Here is a 23,578-nt window from a genome sequence, read left to right on the forward strand (position 1 = left end):
CAGTTAGCCACCTGTTGTAGACAGACTGGCCACTGACAGGTAGCCCCCATGATCCCCATCTTATGGTGTTCATATGCTTCTGTGATCCCTTTCTCTTACATGTGGGCAGGACCTGTGTCTTGCTTCTAACCAATAGAGTATGCATAGGTGATGGGAGACACATGATTGTGTATACATGGTTATGTGATTACAGAGACCGCAGGCCCATCTTGCTGAAGTCTCTTTCCCCTTTGCTGGCTGCGAAGAAGCAAGGGGCCATGTTGGACAACTCCACATGCCAAGGAACTGCTTCTGGTCACTGAGAAATGAGCCTCCAGCTGACAGCCAGCAATAAATAAATAAATAAATAAGAAGCATTCAATCAAACAGCCTAAAGGAACTGAATACTACTAACAGCCAGGCAAGTGGGGAAATAGATCCTTACCCAGTTGAGCCTCCAGATGAGAACCCAGCCCTGATTCACACCCTGATGGCAGCAGCCTTGTGAGACCCTAAGTAGGTGGCCCAGAAAAATTGTAGTTGGATTCCCAACCCACAGGAACTATAAATGTGTGTTTTTTTCTGTTTTGTTTTGTTTTTTTTTTAAAGATTTTATTTATTTGACAAAGAGAGAGATCACAAGTAGGCAGAGAGGCAGGCAGAGAGAGAGTGTAAGGAGGAAGCAGGCTCCCTGCTGAGCAGAGAGCCTGATGCGGGGCTTGATCCCAGGACCCTGGGATCATGACCTGAGCCGAAGGCAGAGGCTTTAACCCACTGAGCCACCCAGGAGCCCTATAAATGTGTGTTGTTTCAAGCCACCGTTTGTGGTAATATCGTTATACAGAAATAGACTAATATACCACCAGAACTTGTTTGAAATCTGTTCAATCAGTTAATGACAACCAACCTCAGTTAATCCCTTTTACAAATCAAGCAATCAGGGTCACTACTGAAAAGTCAGTCATCCAGTCAGTCATGCCAAAATTACCCCTCAGAATGCCAACCAATCAGCAACAGTCTCACCCAAGTAACACTTCTATAGATAATATCAACCTTCCTATGTCCATCAACCCCTGAAGTGTATACTTCCCCAAAACTGTTATGCTCAGCAGCCTATTTGGCTTAGAGAAACTTCCTGCTTGCCTTTATTATAATAAGCAAATTCAGTTTTGTCTTTATATGTCATATATTGAGCTATAGTCTTATTGTTTTTGATAATTCTAGAGGTTCCAGCGAGATCATTTTGAAGACCTTCATTGGCAGCATTCCAGGGATCCTCAGTTCAACAGGTCCACTTGCTGGACCTGTATAAGATCACGGGGCCTGGATCTTTGTATTAAGTAATTAGACCTTTGGGTCTGGAAATGCACCATTTAGTTATGAAATCTAGGTCTTTGTACAAGGTTATAAGACCTTTTGTTTGGTGGTGTATTGTTTGATAAATATTTTTGCTGTTAAACATGATAATTCTGGGGCACCTGGCTGGTTCAGTTGCCCAGGTGTCCCTAATGTCAGGGTCTATATTTATAACTTAGGATGTTCCCCTTACCAGTAATAATAACTTGCTTGAGTCTGGGCTTTTCTAGAGATGATCATCACACTAACATTAAAATTTAGTTTCCCCAAGCTATCACTAGTATAGTCAGCTTGAAAAACAATATACCAATATTGGTACCCTTCCTAAAGTCCTAAAGAAGAAGGGCAAGATACACCAATAAATATTTGTCACGACACCCAGAGATGCTATACTTCAGCTCCATCAAGGTTGATAGTTTTTCTTGTGTAGCTTCTGAGTTCTGTTTCATATGTTGCAATTAGACTGTTTACTGCCATCCCGGACACAAGGTTAAGTATTCTGTAGGGCCATTCCAAGGATATGACTCCCCCACATCCTCAATAGACTGTATCTCCACAGAGTCCAAAAGAATAAAGTCAGTTCTGTGAAGAGGCTCTTCTTTCTCCCTTACTCAAAATTTCCTGTTAATAACATTTTGCATTCCTGTGGTATATTTGTTTAAATTGTTGAACCAATATTGATGCATTATTACTAAACAAAACTCATACTTTCCATTAGGATTCACTTTTTGTGTTGTTTGGGCTTTATGGGTTCTGATAAATGCAAAATGTCATGTATCCACCATTATGGTATCGTGCAGAATAGTTTTACTGCCCTAAAAACTCCCTGGACTCCCATCTACTCAGCCCTCCTCCCTCCCCTTGTGCCCCTGGCAACCCCTGACATTTTTCCTGTCTCCCTGTCTGCCTTCCTGAAACTGTCAATCACTTGGAACCATACAGCATGTGGCCTTTTCAGACTAGCTTCTTTAAATAAACAGTGTGTATTTAAACTTCCCCATGTCTTTTTGTGGTTTGAGAGCTCATTTCTTTTCATCACAGAATAATATTCCTTTGTATGAATGTACCACAGTTTGCTTATCCATTCGCCCATTAATGAATGGTTTCTCCCAGTTTTTTGCAATTATGAATACAGAGGCTATAAACATTTGTGTGTAGGTTTCAAGTGGACATAAATTTTCTACTGATTTTCTTAAAAACCAGGAGCACAATTGCTGGGTCATGTTTTTTATGGCGACAAAATAGAAATAACATAAAGTTTACCATCTTAACAATTTTTTTAGTGGACCATTCAGTAGTATTAAGTACATAGCAGTGTACTGATGTAGCCACTGCCCCTATTTCCCAGACTTTTTCACTGTCCCAGACAGAGACTCTGTACTTATTAAATAATTACTTCCTATTTCTCCCTCCCCTCCAGCCCTTGGTAACCTCTATTCTGATTTATGTCACTATGAATTTATCTATTCTAGATGCCTCTTGCAAGTGGAATCATACAATATTTGTCCTTCTGTGTCTAGCTTATTTCACTTAGCAAAAGTTTTTCAGTTAATCCATGTTGCAACATGTTTTAGAACATCATTCTTTTTTATGGCTGAGTAATAGTCCATTTTGTGTGTATATAACACATTTGGTTCATCCATTCATCTGTTGGTGGACTCTTGGGTTGATTCCACCTTTTGGCTATTGTGAATAATGCTACTTTGAACATCAGTGTACAAGTATCTATTTGAGTTCCTCTTGTCAATTCTTCTGGACATATATGTAGGTATAGAAATGCTAGCTCAGACAGTAATTCTATGTTTCACATTTTGAGGAACAATCATACTTTTCCACAGAAGCTGCACCATTTTACATCACCACCAGCAATGAATGACGTTTCCAATTTCTCTGTGCTTTCACCAGTACTTGTTATTTTCTGGGGTTTTTAAAAAATATAATAGCCGTTCTAATGTGTATAAAATGATAAGAATGTTTAGTTTTGCAAGAAACTGCCAAACTGTCTTCCAAAGTGGTTGCATTCCCACTGGCTACAAATAAGAGTTCCTGTTACTCCACATTGGTCAGCATCTGGTATTGTCAGTTTTTGGGATATTAGCCCTTCTAATACATGTGTAGTGGGTCTCACTGTTGTTGTAATTTGCAATTCCCTAATTATATATGACATCAAGTATCTTTTCATATGCTTATTTATCATCCATATATCATCAGTGGTGAGATGTCTGTTCAGATCTGTCACCCATTTTTAAATCAGGTTGTTTTCTTATTGTTGGATTTCAGAGTTCTTTGCATATTTTGGATAGTAATCTTTTATCAAATATACGTTTTGCAAATATTGTCTCCCAGGCTGTGGCTTGTTTCATTTTTGTAACAGTGACTTTAATGATGTGGTTTTAAATTTTAAGAGAGTCCAACTTATCTTTTTTTTTTCCTTTTATGGATTATGCTTACAGTGTGTATCTAAAAAGTCATCACTAAACTGAAGGTCCCTGAATTTTCTCTTATGTTACCTTCTATCAGTTTTATAGTTTGTGTTTTACATTTAGGTCTATGATCCACTTTTTTTTTTAATTTTTTTTTAAATTTTTATTTTAAGATTTTATTTATATATTTGACAGAGATCACAAGTAGGCAGAGAGGCAGGCAGAGAGAGGGGGAAGCAGGCTCCCTGCTGAGCTGAGAGCCCGATGCGGGGCTCCCAGAACTCTGGGATCATGACCTGAGCTGAAGGCAGAGACTTTAACCCACTGAGCCACCCAGGCACCCTATGATCCACTTTTAGATAATAACTTCTGTGGAAGGTGTAAGGTCTATTGTGTAATCCTTTCCTCTTTCTTTCTTTCCTTCCTTCCTTCCTTCTTTTCTTCCTCATAAGGATGTCATTGTTCCAGCATCATTTGTTAAGGGAACTAGCCTTTCTCCATTCAGTTGCCTCTGCTACTTTGTCAAAGATCAGTTAACTATTTTCATTCGTCTCTATTTCTGGGCTCTCTATTCTGTTCCACTGATCCATTTATCTGTTTTTCCCAGTAACGCACTGTCTTGATTATTGCAGCTTTACAGTAAGTCTTGAATCAGGTAGTGTCAGTCCTCCAACTTTGTTCTTCTGTATTGTGTTGGCGATTCTGGGTCTTTTGCTTTTCCATTTTTTAAAAGATTTTATTTTTAAATAATCTCTACACCCAACATGGGGCTCAAGCCCGCAACCCCAAGACCAAATTTCACACACTCTACCAACAGAGCCAGCCAGGTCCCCCTCCATTACCTTTCTATGTAAACTTGAGAATTAGTTTGTTAACACCTACAAAATAACTTGCTATGATTTTGATTAGAATTACACTGAATCTATAAATCAAATTGGAAAGAACTGACATCTTACAATACTGATCATTCCTATCCATGAACATGGCATGTCTCTCCATTTATTTAGATATTTTAAAATTTGTTTTGTCGGGACGCCTGGGTGGCTCAGTGGGTTAAGCCTCTGCCTTCGGCTCAGGTCATGATCTCAGGGTCCTGGGATCGAGCCCCGCATCGGGCTCTCTGTTCAGCAGGAAGCCTGCTTCCTCCTCTCTTTCTCTCTGCCTGCCTCTCTGCCTACTTGTGATCTTGTGTCAAATAAATAAATAAAATCTTTAAAAAAAATAAAATAAAATTTATTTTGTCATAGTTGTCATTTTTATCAATAAAATATAATGTTTTATTATATGTGCATAATACATTTTATTCCTAAATACTTTGGGTTTTTTGTTAATATAAATGGTATTGTGCTTTAAATTTCAAATTTCCAATTCTTCATTGCTGACATATAGGGAGCAATTGATTTTTGTATATTAAAAACTTGCAACCTGCAACTTTGTTATAATGGCTTATTAGTTGCCAGAGGGTTTTTTTGTTAATTCTTTGGGATTTTCTACATAATCACGTCATCTGCTAACAAAGACAGTTTTATTTCTTCCTTCCCAATCTGTATACTGTTTATTTTGTTTTATTGCATAGCTAAGACTTCCAGATCTATGTTGAGTTTGAGAGGACATCCTTGCCTTTTTCCCACTTCAAGGGCAAATCATCTAGTTTCTCACCACTAATATAATATAAATACTATATTAACCATAGGGTTCTTGTAGTTGTTCTTTATGAATCTGGGGAAGTTCCTCTCCATTCCTAGTTTGCTTAGAGTTCTTATTGTGAATAGATGTTGGATTTTGTCAAATGATTTTCTGCATATATGATCTTTCTTTTTCAGCCTGTTGATGTGAAGATTACATTGACTGGTTTTCTAATGCTGAACCAGCCTGAATACCAGAGATAAATCCCACTTGGTCTTGATACATAATTCTTTTGATGTATTGTTAGATTTAAGTTGCTAATATTTTGTTGAGGATTTTTATGTGTGTGTTCATGAAAGATATTGGCCTTCCTTTTTGTAATGTCTTTTTTTTAGGATTTTATTTATTTATTTGAGAGAGAGGGCACACACGAGTGGGGAGAGGAGCAGAAGGAGAGGGAGAATTAGACTTCTTGCTAAGCAGGGAGTCTGACACGGGGCTCAATCCCAGGACCCTGAGATCATGACCCAAGTTGAAGGCAGATACTTACTGGACTGAGCCACTTAGGTGCCTCTCTTGTAACGTCTATCTGGTTTTGGTATTAAGGAAATTCTGGCCACATAAAATGAATGAGGAAGTGTTCCTTCTGCTTCTGTATTTTGTAAGAGATTGTTGAGAATTGGTGTAATTTTTTTTCCTTACATGTTTGGTAGAATTCAACAATGAAGCCATCTGGCCTGTTTTAAAGCACTGTTCATTATTGATTCAAGGTTACTTTAATAGATACAGACCTATTCAGACTATCTTGTGTGAGTTTTGACAGATTGTGTTTTCAAGAAATTGGTCCATTTCATCTAAGATATCAAAATTTGTGGGCATAGAGTTGCCTATAGTATTCCTTTACTGTTCTTTCAATGTTCATGGGATCAGTAGTGATAGTGCCTCTTTCATTTCTCATATTAGCTATTTATGTCTTCTCTCCTAGAAAAAAAAAAGCCAGGTTTGCCTGGCTTGAGGTTTGTCAACTTTATCGATTTATTGAAGAACCAACTTCAGGTTTTATTAATTTCCTCTATTGTTTTCCTGTTTGAAATTTCATTGACTTCTGCTTTAATTTTTATAATTTATATTCTTCTATTTGCTTTAGGTTTATGCTGATTTTCCTTCTGTAGTCCTAAGGTGGAAACTTATATTATTGATTTAACATTGCAGTCTACCCTTCCCGAGATATTTTATGCATATAAAGCAAAACAGCACATATATTCTTCCTTTTTTTACAGAAATGGAAGCATTCAATACAAGCTATTCTTATTTCTTTTCCTTTTTAAAAGATTTACTTATTTGTTTGACAGAGAGAGACACAAGTAAGAGAGGGAACACAAGCAGGGGGAGTGGGAGACGGAGAAGCAGGCTTCCTGCCGAGCACGGAACCCAATGCGGGGCTTGATCCCAGGACTCAGATCATGACCTGAACTGAAGACAGACACCCAATGACTGAGCCACCCAGGCAACCCACATAATATTCTTATTTCTACTTCTTTTACCTCCCAATATATTTTGGAAATCTTTCAATAATAAGCACATTTCTTCTTTTTTCTAACTATATTTTATTCTGATTTCCTATTGATGGGGCTTGTATTGCTGGCAGTTATAAACATGAAATGATTAGTTTTGTACATTGAACTGTGTGACACATTCAGGATAAATTCCTAGAGTTGGAATTATTGGTTCTAAAGGTACGTATGTAGTTTCAGTTTATATTAGGAGAAGTAGAATACCACGGCTGAGAGCAAAGAGCTTTAGACTGCTTAAATCCCAGCTTCTCCATGGGCAAGTCTTTGTTTCTATTTCCTCGTCTGTAAGATGGGAATGGTCATAATTATAGCACCTTATGGAGTTGTTATAAGAATTAAGTGAGGGAGGGGTGCCTGGGTGGCTCAGTGGGTTAAAGCCTCTACCTTCAGCTCAGGTCATGGTCTCAGGGTCCTGGGATCGTGCCCCACATCGGCTCTCTGCTCGCAGGGAGCCTGCTTCCTCCTCTCTCTCTCTCTGCCTGCCTCTCTGCCTGCTTGTGATTGCTGTCTTTGTGAAATAAATAAATAAAATCTTAAAAAAAAAAAAAAAGAATTAAGTGAGGGATACCTGGGTGGCTCAGTCATTGGGCAGCTGCCTTTAGCTCAGGTCATGATCCTGGGGTCCTGAGATTGAGCCCTGCATCGGGATCCCCGCTCAGTGGGGAAACTGCTTCTCCCTCTCCCACTCTCCTTGCTTGTGTTTCCTCTCTCACTGTGTCTTTCTCTGTCAAATAAATAAAATATTTTTAAAAATAATTAAATGAGATAGTACATGTAATACATGATAAATGCTCAATAAAGTCATCATTTTGCCAAATTGTCAGAGGAGTTGATTAGAAACAGGAGTAGTGATTCTTTCCCTCTAACTATAAAGTAGAAATTATGGGAGATTGAACTTAATGGTCTCAGATTACTTTTTTTTTTTTTTAAGATTTTATATTTTTAAGTAATCTCTACACCCAACATGGGGCTCAAACTTACAACCTTGAGATCAAAAGTCACATGCTCTGCCAACTGAGCCGGCCAGGTACTCCAGTGTTCTCAGATTTCTTAAGTAAAAGGTAAGATTATCTGCTAAGCATGAAAGAGATGGAGTTGAGGATGGGGCTTGAAGTTTAGAGGAGTCACTGAGGTAGAAGTAAGTGTGACAATCTTTGGATTTGAAGAGATAAAGGAACTAGGAAGTTGGGATGTTGGCTGATCATCCCTCATGGACTCTAAAGTCATGTGGGATGACGGTGGGATTGGAGAGGAAAGATGTGAGTTGGGTGCCCAGATCTTAAATCTTAAATGAAAATGAGCAACAGGAGGTAAGTAATGGCAATAACAAAGGTTTGAAACTACAAAACAAGCAAGAATCTGCTCCACCCAATGGTAGAGAACTGGTGGTCTGGAGGCCTTGGGGAGGGAAGAGAACGTCAACTCCATTGCCTAACCTGGACATTAGGTGTCTTTACTCGGGAAAACAGTAGGGGAAGGACTGTCCTAGAGAAGGGTCCAGTTTAGATAAGGCGGGAGATAGAGAAAATATTCTGTAGATAAATAAGGAAAACAAAGAAGTGTGTTTGTTTTAGAGAGGGACAATACCCAAGGGCTCCGGGGAAAGGTTTTGGAGAGAAGGAAAGACACAATTGGAGGACAGTAGAGTAGAAGAATCATAAAGCAAGATGGGGATCAGCGTAAGGATAGAGGGAACCTCAAGCCAAGAACTCAGTGTTTTGAGAGCTGGTGAAAGTCATGGATTCTTTCTCCAGAAAAACATGTATTTATACATACATGCAGAATTTGTGTACAATTTCGGTAAGATCCCAGAGTCTACGGACACCCAGTGTTTTAAAGTAAACTTTGTATTGAAGTATAGCATGTATTCAAATAAATAGGGTCCATCTCAAAGTGAATGTACCTGTGTTACCAGCACCCAGATCAAGCAACAGAACACGACCTGAAGCCCCTCCCCAGAAGCCCCACCCTACGTCCTCTTTCAGTCACTTAACCACCCGCCAGGGTAATCATCACCTGATTCTAGATCATCAACTGATTCTAGAACCACAGTTTCGTTTTATGTTTCTAAAATCTATGTAAATAAAATCACACACTGCATTCTTAGGTGTCTGGTTTCTTCACTCGATCTTAGGTTTGTGAGTTTCATTCACATTGGTGCACGTGGCTGCCGTTCATTCAGTGTCATTTCTGTCACCCACTGTATGATGTGTGACAGTTTATCCACTCAACAACTGATAAACACTTGGGTTTCTTCCTAGTTTGGAATTACTACAAACAGTGTAATAATGCTTTTGAATGTGCCTTTGGTGAAGGTATGCATAAACGCTGTTGTTTAAATACCTAAGAATGAAGTTCCCAGGTCATAAATTCAGCTTATGTCTAGACAAATGGGGCTTATGTCTAGACAAGGAACAAGGGAAAAAAAGGAAAACAGGGATTCAAAGGAAATGGAATTCATATGAATTTTCAGTCTGAATTCTGGTATAAGAGTCACACAGGATGTTTTGCATCGATCATTCATCAACATTGAAACCAAATTAAAATAACAGTCATCAAAGACTTGACGAATAAATCCAAAGGGTGATTCTTTGAAAAGATCAATAAAACCTTTGGCAAATCAAGAAAAAATAGAAAATGCACATTTTAAGAAATACTAATTGTCAAAATGGACTCAAGGAGACTCAGAAGAATTGAGGAGTCCCACGCCTATGGAAGAAATTAGAAAATTATGTTAAGGAGTCATCTCTCTGAAAAAGGCACTGGGACCTGACACTTTTCACATCACTTTGCTTTAGAACTTCAAAGAATAGTTCACTTCCATGCTATTTAATTTGCTTAAGGACGTAGAAAAAGGTGAAAGTTTCTCTACTAACTTTATGAAGTGAATAAAATCCTAATACCAAAACTTAACAATGCATAAGTAGGAATACCACAACTCAATTTTTCATATGATTAGAGATGAAAAAGAAATAAAATCCCAAGTAATACAAAGAGAATTTAATTCTGTATTAAAAGAAGATGGTCTGGATAAGTTATTACTAATCTAGAAATGGTTAGATATCAAGAAATCTATTAATGTAATGCCTCTGATAAATAAGTCGGTATTTGTCAAAGGTCTTTAAAATATGCATGCATGGGGTGCCTTTGGCTGGCTCAATTGGTGGAAGACATGAGTCGGATCTTGGGGTTCTAAGTTCTAGCCCCACATTGGATGTGGAGATCACTTTAAAAAATAAAATCTTGGGGTGCCTGGGTGGCTCAGTGGGTTAAAGCCTCTGCCTTCGACTCAGGTCATGATCCCAGGGTTCTGGGATCGAGCCCCACATCGGGCTCTCTGTTCTGCAGGGAGCCTGCTTCCTCCTCCTCTCTCTCTCTGCCTGTCTCGCTGCCTACTTGTGATCTCTGTCTGTCAAATGGATAAATAAAATCTTTTTAAAAATAAATAAATAAATAAATAAATATAAATAAAATTTTGGGGCGCCTGGGTGGCTCAGTTGGTTAAGCATCTGCCTTCGGGTCAGATCATGATCCCAGGGTCTTGAGATCGATCCCCCAGGTTGGGGGGGGGTCCCTGCTCAGCGGGGAGCCTGTTTCTCCCCCTGCTCCCCACCCCATTTATTCTCTCTTTTGTGCTCATATGGTCTCTAATAAATAAAGTCTTTTTAAAAGAATAAACAAAAATTTAAAAAAATAAAATCTTTAAAATAAACACATGCTTGGCCCTTGGGTAACAATAGCACTCTTTAGAACCCTATCCTAAGAAAATATTGATGATTATGCACAAAGCTTTCACTACAAGGCTATCACTTAATGTTGTTTAGAAGAACAAAGACAAACAGAAACAACCTAAATGTCCAACACCACAATACAGGGTCAGTTAAATAAGCTATGCTAACCGCAGGATATACACACAATGGAACAGCAGGCAGCTACCAAAAGTAATGCTGTAGAAAAGTCCTTAAAAAGCGAAAAATAGGGGAGCCTGGGTGGCTCAGTGGGTTAAGCCTCTGCCTTTGGCTCAGGTCATGATCTCATGGGTCCTGGGATCGAGGCCCATGTTGGGCTCTCTGCTCAGTGGGGAGCCTGCTTCCCCCTCTTTCTCTGCCTGCCTCTTTGCCTACTTGTGATCTCTTTCTGTCAAATAAATAAATAAAATTAAAAATAATAATTTAAAAAGAGAAAAATATCCATGCCCCCCAAATGCAGTATGACCTCATTTTAGTTAAAAAAAACACACACACACACATTTCAGATTTTTAATTTGAGCTATCCACATTATCCAGATTTTCTGCAATTATCACATGTAACTCTTATGATAACTCTCTCTTAAATAAATAAAATACTTTTTAAAAACTCTGAATCACATTTGAACACTTTTTTTTTAAAGATTTTTTTTATTTATTTGAGAGAGAGAAAGAGAATAAAAGCAGGGTGAATGGCAGGTAAAGGGAGAGGAAGAAGTAGGCTCCCTGCTGAGCAGGGAACCTGATGGAGGGATCGATCCCAGGACCCCAGGATCATGACCTGAGCCAAAGGCAGTCGCTTCTCCGACTGAGCCACCCAGGTGGCCCACATTTGAACATGTGGAGTAATGGGCAACCAGCCAGTCTAGCTTACAAGGCTTTGCCAGTTCACCTTCATGACGAGGTCCCCTATCTGCTGCCTTCCTGATTCATTCCAGCAGCCCACACCCTAATTTGTACTCCTCAAAGTACAGACACTGGCAGACCACCCCCAGAAATGGGCAAAAATTCCATCTCCTATCTTTGTGAATCTCATTTAGTGGGTCCTGGATGCCTGTCTGCGGGCTCACCTCTTCTGTGGTGCCTGACACCAGGAATGTCCGTGACTTCACCCAGCGATTTCAAATCACTGATCAGTACTGATGGAGCCCCTGAAGGTTTCCAGCAGAAGAGGAGAACTTTGTCAGGAAGATCTACTAATTTGAGCTCAGAGAAACCAGGAAGCCCATTTGGTACAACGATGATAGGCATAGATATTAGGTGAGCACTTACTTCCTGCCAGGCAATGCTTCCACCTGCGTGATCTCCCTTGAGTCGCAATGACCCCGGGAAGTAGATTCCATTCTTAGTCCCACTTTACAGAGGAGGAAACCGAAACTTAACACATGAACATAAACTTAAGTTAATACCAGATGATCACATGACCTAGCAATTGCACTTCCCGGTATACCCCCCAAATAATTGAAAACAGAGACTCAAACAGACCTTTGTATACACGTGTTCGTAGCAGCATTTTTAGCATTTTTTTTAGCAGAGTAAAAAGGGGAGAACAGCCTAAGTGTCCACAACTGATGAATGGATCAGCAAGAGGCAATATATCCACGTGACGGAGTATCAATCATAAAAAGCAACGGAGTTCTGACATGTGGATGAAGCTCGAAAACATGATGCTAGGTGAAATAAACCAGACACACAAAAAACAATACAGCAAGACTCCGTTTACGTGAAATGGGCATATTCATAGAGACAAAGTAGATTAGAGGTGGCAAGGAATGGGAGGGAAGGGGAGATGGGGATTATTTCTTAATGGGCAGTTTCTGTTTGGGGTATGAAAAAGTTTTGGAAGTAGATAGTGGTGATGGGCGTATAACCCTGTGTGTATATTTAATGCTATTGAATTGTACACTTAAGATGGTTAAAATGCGGGGGGCGCCTGGCTGGCTTAGTCAGTGGAGTGTGCAACTCTCAATCTTGGGGTTCTGAGTTCAAGCCCCATGTTTAAAGTAAGCATAGAGCTCCATGCTTACTTTAAACGTTTTTATAAAAGTAAATGAATAAATAAATCTTTTTTAAAAAGCAGGGGTGGGGTGCATTTTTATAAAAATAAATAAAGGAGCAGAGTTGACATCAGAAGCATGCTGGGCCCATAAAAGTAAGTAAGTAAGTAAGTAAGTAAGTAAATAAATAAATAAATAAATAAATCTATCTTTTTTAGAAGGGGGTGCAGCAGGGTGCCTGGGTGGCTCAGTTGTGAATCATCTGCCTTCAGCTCAGGTCATAGTCCCAGGGTCCTGGGATCAAGTCTCACGTCAGACTCCCTGCTCAGTGGGAAGCCTGCTTCTCCTTCTCCCACTCCCCCTTCCTGTGTTCCCTCTCTCACTGTGTTTCTCTCTGTCAAATAAATAAAAAAATATTTAAACATTTTTATAAATTAAAATGGCAAATTTGATGTGTCATATATATGTATATATATTGTTTATAATATAGTATAAAATATGTTACATATATTATTATATAATAGTTATATTATTTAATATTTATACATCACATTTTATTATTTATCATATTATATGATTTATATTTGTGTACACTTGTAATATTCCTATTTATAATATTAATGTTATTAATATTATATGTACATATACATATAATTTTTAAAAGTAGGCTCCATGCCTAGCATGGAGCCCAATGTGGGGCTCAAACTAATGACCCTGAGATCAAGACCTGAGCTGAGATCAAGACTCAGAACGCTTAAATGACTGTGCCATGCAGGTTCCCCCTTTCTGTCACTGTCTTGTGTGACCTTATACAAGACTGACCTTTGAAGGCATCACACTCTTTGGCTGTTAAATAAGACTGGATAAAATGTCTTTGACAGTCCCTGCTGGCTGTAACCTTCCTGACAACATCATCTATTCATGGATTTTGATTTTACAACGTGGAAAGTCCCAAGCCTTGATTCCTGACCCAGATACCACTTGCTGCTGGTGCACTCTGTGGACATTGATGGATGGGAACTGCAGGGAGGGAGGACCAGCTGTCTTCCCCTTACCCAGCCCCCCTTCTTAGGGGTTTGTCCTGGAGTTGGGCCAGCCCTTGAGGAGGCCTCCACTCCTCCTTCCTCTCCTGATTCTGGGAGAGGGCTCAGGCCTGGCCGGGCTCCAGGATAAATTTCCACAAGGCAAGAGATAACACAGAGCCAAGGTGAAGATCAGGACAGCCCTTAAAAAGGCCTCCTTGCACCCTAGCATTGGCTGCTGTTCTTCCGCTCTGTAGCTGTCTGTCCTGCTTGCCGGCACCCCGCCACCATGTGGGAGCTCCTGGCTTTTTTGCTGTTCGCCCTTGCCTATTTCTTATGGCCCAAGGCAAAGCGCTCCAGTGCCAAATATCCTAGGAGCCTCCCATCCCTGCCCTTGGTGGGCAGCCTGCCGTTCCTCCCCAGAGGTGGCCATCCGCACGTGAACTTCTTCAAGCTGCAGGAAAAATACGGCCCCATCTACTCCTTTCGTATGGGTACCAAGACTACAGTGATGGTGGGCCACCACCAGCTGGCCAAGGAGGTGCTTGTCAAGAAAGGCAAGGAATTCTCTGGGCGGCCCCAAGTGGTAAGCAGTGCTCACTATCTCTCCTCTCTCACCAGCCCCAGGGGGTTTTGCAGTTGATCACCAAGACCATACCTGGAATGACCCTTCTGGCTCCTGTAATTCTTCCTAAAACAGACTAACAGGACTGTGGGTGGGGTTCCACCCCTCAGACTCTACCCAGCCTCTAAACCAGGCAGGAAGAATCAAAGGAAGACTTCATTTTCTGGGCTGTCATCTGGAAATGGATGATGTTCTCTCTGAGTCCTGACTTCCCTAATTAACTGAGGTAGTATATGCCAAGCCCTGAGCCCAGTGCCCAGTGCAGTAAGTGCCCCATTTATAGCCCTTAGGAGTGCTACTCTTCATATGGGAAATGGGATTAAAATGACGACTGTCTTCTCTGGGAAGGTGTGAGGGGAAAAGTACCCTGGCTTTTGGAGGGTGGGGATTGCTGTTTCTCTGGAGCTCTCCCCAGCTGTCTGGGGCCACAGCAGGGCTGACACAGGCTGGCATTTCAAGGATGCTGATGATCTATCCTGCCGAGCCTCCTATAATGCTCCTAGGGGAGGAGAGAAGCTATACATCTGGGAATACTGCCAAGCCCCATCCCAGCACCTTGCTGCTGAGTACGCCCTTGAGCCCCTCAGACAGGGCCTCGTAGCCACTTACCTCTGATCAGGGCCGAGGGTTGATTCATTTTTCCTTGGACAAGTCAGCCAGGTCTGCTGGCCAATGGCCTCACTCCCAACCCCCCCGAGCAGAGAGGAAGGAGAACGCTAGTCAGCTGGGGCTTGCAGGTCACAGAATATAAAGAGGGGAGCTTATGCTTTGAAGTCCCTCTGGGAAGAGGTGGCTTGGCCAAGTCCAGATTGCATGCTCCAGGTGGGGCCTTCTGGTAGGCACACAGCCTTGCAATGGAAGGGCAGAAAGAGGAGAGGCTGCTACACCTGCAGCAGCCCCCAGAGGGCCCAGGGAGAGGCAGACATCTAGGCAGTCCTATCTCTACCAGCCCACCTGCTCCTGCCCCCAGGACAGGCGCCATTCAGAGAGCTTATCCCATCCGAAGACTGCCTTCCCCTGGTCAGAAAGTGGTAAGAGAGAACACAGGCCACTCTGTCATTGAACCCCAAAACCCCTGCATTCTAATTCAGGGTCCCTTTTTTCTCCTCAGTCTGTGTCTCTGATGGAATTGGGCATAGAGGGGTCCCGGGCCCTGCCCTACCAAGGCCTAACAGTCACGGCAGAGTAGAGCAGGGTCCCCCATGGGGCTCAGCATGGCAGGTACCTCCCTTTTCCCTCAAGAAGGGTGTGGGGGGGCCCAGGGCAAGGGAAGGTCATTGATGTCTGATTCTCCAGCCTTTCCTACTCTCCAAAGGTGACTCTGGACATCCTGTCTAACAACCGAAAGGGCATCGCCTTCGCAGACCATGGTGCCAGCTGGCAAATGCACAGGAAGCTGGTACTGGCCACCTTTGCACTGTTCAAGGATGGCGACCAGAGGCTAGAGAAGATCAGTGAGTGCTGGCTGGCCCCTGGGGCGGCTGGAGGGAGAAGGAACCAGACTTGGGCAGGGGCAGGGGGGTGCCGGCAATGGATGGCTCAATCTAGTGCTTTCTTGGCTGCTGCTGCCACCTAGTGGCCATCTGCTCTATATCCCCGGCTAAGATGGAACTAGGAAGGAGGGACGGTGCTGCTTAACTCCCCACCATCATGCCCCTCTCTCTTCCCAGTTTGTCAGGAAAACAGTTTACTGTGTGATTTCCTGGCCACCCAGAATGGGCAGTCCATAGACTTGTCCTTGCCTCTCTTCCTGGCGGTGACCAACATAATCTGCTTGATCTGCTTCAACTCCTCCTACAAGAATGGAGATCCCGCTCTGAGGATCATAAAGAATTACAACGACGGCATCTTGGATTCTTTGGGAGTGGATAATATGGTAGACATATTCCCCGGGTTGAAGGTGAGGATGAGGCCAGGTCCCACCTTCAGATTCCAGCAATCCTGTCCCCAGTTCTTCTTCCTGCCTGGCTCCAGAACCACTTTTTTCCCCAACCACCTCAGTCACAGTGACCTCTGTTCACCTCCTCTTTTTAAAATCTTGCCACTTCTCTACAAAAATAGGTCTAGCTTTTACCCATGCATTTGTAATACTCATGATAATGGCTCTCCTTTATTTACCAATTGCCATATGACAACTATTAAGCACTCCACATGCATTAATCATGTTGTTCCCCTTAAAGGTGGGTTTTATTATCCCCAAATGAGAGTACAGGCTGAGAGAAGTTAAGGAACTTGCTCCAGGCTCCAGACTCAAGTCTATCTTCAAGCTAATGGCTGGGCACACAGCAGACCCTCTATCAGTAGACCCCCAATCAGTGCCTGATGTTTGATTCAGTGGGGAAGGGGAGGTGAAGATTCTCCCTTTCCTCTTATGTGGAATTGTCCTCGTTGTCATTAATAATCCCATTCTGTGTCCCCTTCTTGCCTTCCATTTTGGCTGAAGGTCTGGGTTAGAGTGGAAACTCACCAGAGACCGAAAGCTGGGATCTGCCTCCAGGAGGGATTCTGGTAGCTGGAGAAACAAAACAAAAGACACACGGATTTGACACTTTTCTCTACTTTCCAGATTTTCCCCAACAAAATTGTGGAAAAAATGAAGAACTGTGTTAAAATGCGAGATGAGTTGCTGAAAGATATCCTTGGAAAATGTAAGGTAGGTGATGGAGCAGTGGCGACCATGAGTTAGGTTGAAGTGTCATGAAAACAGGGCTAGGGCCCATTTTGGACACTTGGAGTATCCTTAGCACCCAGCAGAGAGCCTGGCCCACAGTAGGTGTTCAATAAAAAGCGACTTAACTCATGAATAGGGGTGAGGAAGTAAGGAACTGCAGAGGATCTGAGAAGGGACCCACTCACTCCCAAAATTTAAAGAGAGCCCTCCCAGCTCCACAAACTCGTAGGTCCTGCCTCATCGCACCCCAGTCCCTCACTTCCAGAGGGAAGAGGCCTCTGTGTCTCCAGGCTCCAGATGGAAGTATGGCAAATATTCCAATGGGGTCCCTTCCTTGTCACTGTCCCTTAACCTCACCCAACCAGGAGAACTTCAGCAGTGACTCCATCACCAACCTGCTGGACATACTGATCCAAGCCAAGATGAACTTGGACAATAACAATGCTACCTCAGACCGGGACCCAAAACTGCTTTCAGATGAACACATTCTCACCACCGTAGGGGACATCTTTGGGGCCGGCGTAGAGACCACCACGTCTGTGGTGAAATGGACTGTGGCCTTCTTGCTACACAATCCTCAGGTGGGCTTCTTTAACCTACTCTTCACCCCAACCACTCTTCACCCCAGCCAGATCCACCTTTGGCCCCAGAAAGAGGGAGAAGGAATGCCCTCCGCCCATCTATGCAAGGTGCCTGGGCTGCCTCCCTCCTCACCCAAGCGGTAGGTGGCTTTGGCCCGAGGGTGGAGCCGCCCGTCTTTTGAAAACAAAGCCTGCACTGCAAAGCCACCGCCAGGAAGAGTCTGAGCAGTCTGGATGAGTCTGGATGTAACAATAGGATTCTTCTAAGCCCTTGCTCCTTCTGGGCTTAAGCACGTTGGTCATGTCCATCCATCCCACTCTGGCCCTCAGTTGCAGAAGAAGATCCAGGAGGAAATTGACCAGAATGTAGGTTTCGGCCGCACACCAACTATGAGCGACCGGAACCAGCTCCTCTTGCTGGAGGCCACCATCCGAGAGGTGCTCCGCATCCGGCCTGTGGCCCCCACGCTCATCCCCCACAAGGCTATTGTTGATTCCAGGTATGCCTTTCCTCCTAACAGCCCAATACTGCTTTCCAGCCCGCCAGGTCCCTCCTCTACTGCCCCACCCCCTCTCTGCTTGCCAGGCGATCTAGACTCAACCATTGACTCTCAGTCATCCTACCCATGACCCTACTGATCAGTGTATCCGCCACCCACTGGCTGATCCACAGATTTAACTGACCTCCTGCAGAAACTGCCTGCTGCTCTGGAGGCATGTGGTCTGGAATGTAAAACCAGGTGCTCTGTGCTCCTACCCAATCCAACAGCCACAACACAGGTGCGCGCACATTCGTGCACACACACAAGCACCAGCTCAAAATACACACCCACATGCCCTGACTTGAATGTCCATGTACACAAGTATTGATACGTAAGAGCCAGTCGGGAATAGGGTTGGAGAAGGGCTGGGCTCATATATGATCTGGCAGAAGCTGGGGGAAAGATGAGGGAGGGGACATGAGGATGTACAGGGATTTTTCCCCCAAGGAGGGACTGTGGAGGCACGGCACTGGGCAGTTTGGGGAGGGCAGTGTTTTAGACTCCCCTTTCCTCTCCCTCTCTGGAGCAGCATTGGCGAGTTTGCCATTGACAAGGGCACAAGCGTCATCATCAATCTGTGGGCACTGCATCACAGTGAGAAGGAGTGGCACCGGCCAGACCAGTTCCTGCCGGGTGAGTCCCTCTTCTGTCCTGTTCCCAAGCGACACAGTCAGCCTCCCCTCCGTGCACCAGTGCCCCATCCCCATGTTCCCCCTGCAAAGCTTCCTACCAGAAAACTCCTGGCTCTGGCTACATGAACCTGTTGACAGCCCCATTCTACTCTAGATTTACCCAAACTCTTCACAGCCGGGTTTCCCGCGTTCCTCTTCTGTCAACTGCAAATGCCCTCTAAGAAGCCCTCTGGGTGTCTGGCTCCCATGAAGTCAGCCCCTCTCCCCTGGGACGGTGGCATTTTCAGTCGCCAGTACTGCCTCCTTTCCATCCTTCCTGGATATTGCATTTCTTCCGTGTGAGTAAGGGCTACCCGAGAACTGGGCTCTATCTCTCCTCAGGCTAGGGTTCCCCCATGTGAGGTTGTCCACCTCCTCACGCGGGGGCTCCCCGGGCAGGGCCACGTCTCCCCCTTGGTCAGGACAGAGCCATTCCTCTACTTACCACTGCCCTGGCCCTGGCTGACACCTCCCCATGTCCACAGAGCGCTTCTTGGACCCCACGAAGAGTCAGCTCATCTCTCCATCGCTAAGTTACTTGCCCTTCGGAGCAGGACCCCGCTCTTGCCTAGGCGAGACCCTGGCCCGCCAGGAGCTCTTCCTCGTCATGTCCTGGTTGCTGCAAAGGTTTGACCTGGAGGTCCCGGATGGTGGGCAGCTGCCTTCCCTGGAGGGCAACCCCAAGATGGTCTTTCTGATCGACCCTTTCAAAGTGAAGATCAAGGTGCGCCAGGCCTGGAGGGACGCCCAGGCTGAGAGTAGCCCCTAGAGGCTGACTCCCCGCTGTGTGGTGCCCACAGGCCCAGAATTAGAGCTGTAACCCTGCCCTCCCCAACCTGTCCTCCCTCCTCCCGGCCCACAATGCCTTCTTATCCAGCCTGCCGTCCCTGGTAGTGATATGCATAAACAAAGACACTTTTCTTCCTGGTCCCTGAGCAGTTCATTTGTTTGTTCATTTGTTCACTCATTCTTCACAACAAATATTTATTGAGCACCTGTTCTGTGCCCCTCACTGTCCCTGGACCCTCGAGCTCCCTGGTTTCATGAGGCTCACACTCTAGCAAGGACTGACCAGAGACTAAGGGCTTTGAAGTCAGTTTAACTGGGTGTTAGGGATGTGAGGAGAGAAGCATAGAAGTGGAGGGCAGCCACTGCGAGTGCTTGGGAAGGGAGAAAGCAACCCACGCTGAGGGAGAAACAGGTGGAAAGTTCTCAAGGTGGGAGAGGTCAGTGTGGTAAAAGCAGAGCAGATGGAAGGGGAGAGTGGTTCCTGATGACATCAGATTGGAGATGGGGCCAGGCCCCATGGAGCCTTTGTTAGTAGCAGGAAGGGGTTGGGCTGTTTATTCCTAGTATGATAGAAGTCACTGGGCAATGGGGCAGGGGGTGGGAGGGTAAACATGAAAGTGGGAAGGTCTGGTTTGTTTTTGGTTTTGTTTTTTTTTTGGGTGGGGGAGAGAAAGAGAGAGAGAGAAAGGAGACACATGGAGGAGCAGAGGGAGAACAAGAGAAAAATTCTTGAGAAGTCTCCATGCCCAACACAGAGTCCTACTTGGGGCTCGATCTACAACCCTGAGATCAGGACCTGAGTCCAAACCAAGAGTCAAATGTTCAACCGAGCTACCCAGGTGCCCCTGGTTTGTATTTTTAAGACTACCCTAGTTGCTGAGTGGAGACTGGTGTGAGAGGGATGAGAGCTGGGGCAGAGAAGAGGTGGTTGTGCTGGTCCAGGAGAGCGAGGTAATGGTGGCTCAGCCCTCTTGGCCATTGCAGTGGAGATGGTGAGAAATGGTGGGATTGTCTATATTTCGAAAGTGGAGCAGAAGATCTTGTTGAATCCAAACAGGCATCCCAGCACATACCTGGAAGGTTTGGATTTGTTGGGGGGGGGGGTGTAATCCCCAGACTCAGCCCACCACTACATTTCCCTCTGTCTTGGTCTCCAAAGACCAGCAGGTCTCCTTTCCCTCGAGCTGTCCTGGAGTAAACACTGCCAGGAGAGGAATCTGCAGCACCCGGCTCTGCCCTGCTCCCCATGCTACAACCCCAGGATGTCTGTAAATGCCTCACTAGAAAATGGCTCCCAGACTTCTCCAAACCTTGAAACCAGCATCCAGCCCTTGGCTACTGGCCAGTTTGCAAGTGAAAGATGTCCCGAGACACCCCCGGGGAAAAACTGACCCTTGCCCGTTGGCCTAGAGAGAGGCTCCAACACCAGTTCCCTGGCGCCAGTTGGGCCAGGGTCAGATCCTCAACCCAGTCCTTCTCTTCTGACTGGAAGAGGGCTCTGGAAGGGCCATCAGGGCAAGGTTGAGACCCTGTCTGGCCATGTTTTCAAAAGAAATCAATGGAGCCCCCGCAAGGAAGAAGGGACAAAGTTTTCAATTACAGAACACCTTCTTCCTTCAAAGAGCTTTGTTAATCCAGTGGTAAGAGACTTCCTTACTGTTCCCCCAGCTCAGCCCTGGCCTTTACTGGACAGTAAACCCATGGTCTTGGTAAAGAGTCCAAGGAAGAGTTTGTGGGCAGTCGTGGCTGACCATCTCCCATCACACGCAGCCTGGTGAAATGCTGACAACACAGTGGTCTGGTGGGAAAGGGTTTAACTGCAGGCAGCCCCTCCCTCTCCCAGGCTCCTCTGCCCCCATCAGCTAGTCACTGGTCTAGAGCCAGACCACTCTCAGTTTAAAGCAGAGTGGGGCAGATCGGCTGGAGGAGAGGTGAGTATTCTTTCCAACTATTGAATCAGATCATGGAGGGGCAGGGAAATGAGAGACTAGTCTTTGTTTTGAAGATGACAAAACTGAGGGCCAGCTGAGACAAGGGCAGCGGAGGTGACTTGCCCTAAGTCACACAGCTCCTGAACATCAGGGCTGGGACGAGAACCCAACATTTCAAGGATGAAGAGGAACTAGACATGCTTTGTTAACCATCCCAAGCCCGTGCAGAAAGGGCTCTGCGGTGTCTGGCCCGGGAGAGTACAAAGCTGAAGGTCCTTTCAGAAAATGACCTTCTGAACCCTGACTCCTGCCCAGACTGCCCTCCCCGGGCCTGGAAGGCCTTTTCCCACTGACCTAACTCCTCCTATCTTGAGTCTGAGAGTGTAAGCCATATTGTAGGGCATATCTCACGATCCCCAGACCACCGTGCTTGTCCTCTTGTAGCACTTGGCTTCTGTTCCTTGGTACTGAACCCCAAGGGCACCTGAGCACCTGCTTGGGCTCAAAATGGGTGCAGTGTCCCCCAAAGGCACTGCCCACCCCTATGTCTCCGGAAGTCAAGACTAAATCTTCTCATGTTCCTTATCCTGCCGATCGGTGGCACCTGGCAAGTAGATTAGACACAAAAAAGATTGAATCCAATGCTCTAAATTCCTTGGCTAATTGGTCCAGTGATAAACAGACTATCTCCTTAGGCAGAAGGAAGGCCAGACCTTTGACACAGCTGGAAGGTGTTTGTCAAGACCCCCCCCCCAGTCACATTTAGAGCCTCAGAATGCCCTTAGTCAATGATATATGGTAAATAAACACGAAACAACCAGTTCTCTGGGGCTGCTGATGGGGAACAGCCATGATTTGTAGTGTTTGTCAATTGCCATGATGTAAACAGTCCCCACTTTGAGCAATTTCAGGCCACCAATGCGATGTCCCGGAATATGGCATTGGGAAGAGATGCTCGGTAGCATTATACGCTATTTGCCATTATGTTATATAATAAATACCATGACTATGCGATACCATTACTAATAATACTATTATTTGCACCATACATAGATGTAAATAACCTCAAGGGCACAGATAATAGTAACGTAGTGAAATAATTAGGGAATGATTAGGTTTTGAGTATTTATGACCTTTGTTTTTATTATAACATATTCAATTGTGGGTTTATATAGTTTAATTTTTTAATGGTTATTTAATAAACAGCTCATAGAATTCCTGAACATTTAGCAAAGTATTTACTTATCTATTTTAAGTAGGCTCCACGCCCAAAGTGGGGCTTCAACTCACGGCCCGGAGATGAAGAGTCACATGCTCTACCAACTGGGCCAGCTAGGCGCCCCCAAATTCCTGAAAATTTAATAATCAGCTCTTGTAAATCAAAACAGCTGGGCCTCCCAGGAGAAATGGGCTGTCCTTGTCCCTCAGAAGGGCGGCTCCCCAGAGTCCCCATTCTGAAGGGAGGGACTCCTTCCCTGGCTCCCCCTGTGTGGAGTAGGGGTGGAGGAGAGTGAGTGACTGGTCTGGCGCCTTCTGGTAGCCATCAACCCTGGAGAAAATGAGGAACTTTCTCCAGTCACACTCCTGGGTTTCAACACCCACCTCTGGAGGAGAGAGAGTCAGGGAGAACTAGATGGGAGGACCCAGGTTCTGGTCCCCAGCCGCCCCCCAACTCCACCCACCTCGGCCCAGGATCTGGATCTTAGGCCTATGGCTAGCTTCTTGAATCCATTTCCTCATTGGGACGGGGAGAGTAAGCTCTAACTTACCACCTGTACTGCCCATTATCTGAGGCTCGGGGGACGGTGAAAAGCAGAAAGGGCCAGGTAAGCAGGGGAGCTACAGAAGATAAGAGCTCACTGGGGCACCTGGGTGGCTCAGTGGATTAAGCCTCTGCCTTTGGCTCAGGTCATGGTCTCAGGGTCCTGGGATAGAGCCCCACATCAGCCTCCCCACTCAGAGGGGAACCTGCTTCTCTCTCACACTCTCCCTCTGTGCTCTCTAATAAATAAATAAAATCTTAAAAAAAAAAAAAAAAGATAAGA

At 44.6% G+C, this 23,578-nt stretch overlaps 1 protein-coding gene and 1 long non-coding RNA gene across 2 annotated transcripts; one reads left to right on the top strand and one right to left on the bottom strand.

Annotated features, from left to right (window-relative positions):
- Positions 1-11,725: 11,725 nt before the first annotated feature.
- On the bottom strand, positions 11,726-15,035 carry LOC116881424. Its single transcript, XR_004385406.1, has 3 exons — positions 14,958-15,035; positions 11,977-12,081; positions 11,726-11,855 (listed from the first exon to the last, which is right to left on the bottom strand). It is a non-coding gene; the product is annotated as an uncharacterized LOC116881424 (long non-coding RNA).
- On the top strand, positions 13,979-19,683 carry LOC116881392 (steroid 17-alpha-hydroxylase/17,20 lyase). The gene is made up of 8 exons (XM_032881160.1): positions 13,979-14,309; positions 15,664-15,802; positions 16,019-16,248; positions 16,915-17,001; positions 17,385-17,600; positions 17,931-18,100; positions 18,672-18,775; positions 19,299-19,683. The coding sequence occupies exons 1-8, from the start codon at positions 14,013-14,015 to the stop codon at positions 19,580-19,582; spliced, it is 1,527 nt and encodes a 508-aa protein (XP_032737051.1). The 5' UTR covers positions 13,979-14,012; the 3' UTR covers positions 19,583-19,683.
- The last annotated feature ends 3,895 nt before the right edge of the window (positions 19,684-23,578 follow it).

This window comes from Lontra canadensis, unplaced genomic scaffold (assembly GCF_010015895.1).
Source record: "Lontra canadensis isolate GAN:19392208 unplaced genomic scaffold, GSC_riverotter_1.0 scaffold3, whole genome shotgun sequence".
Taxonomy (NCBI): Eukaryota; Metazoa; Chordata; class Mammalia; order Carnivora; family Mustelidae; genus Lontra; species Lontra canadensis.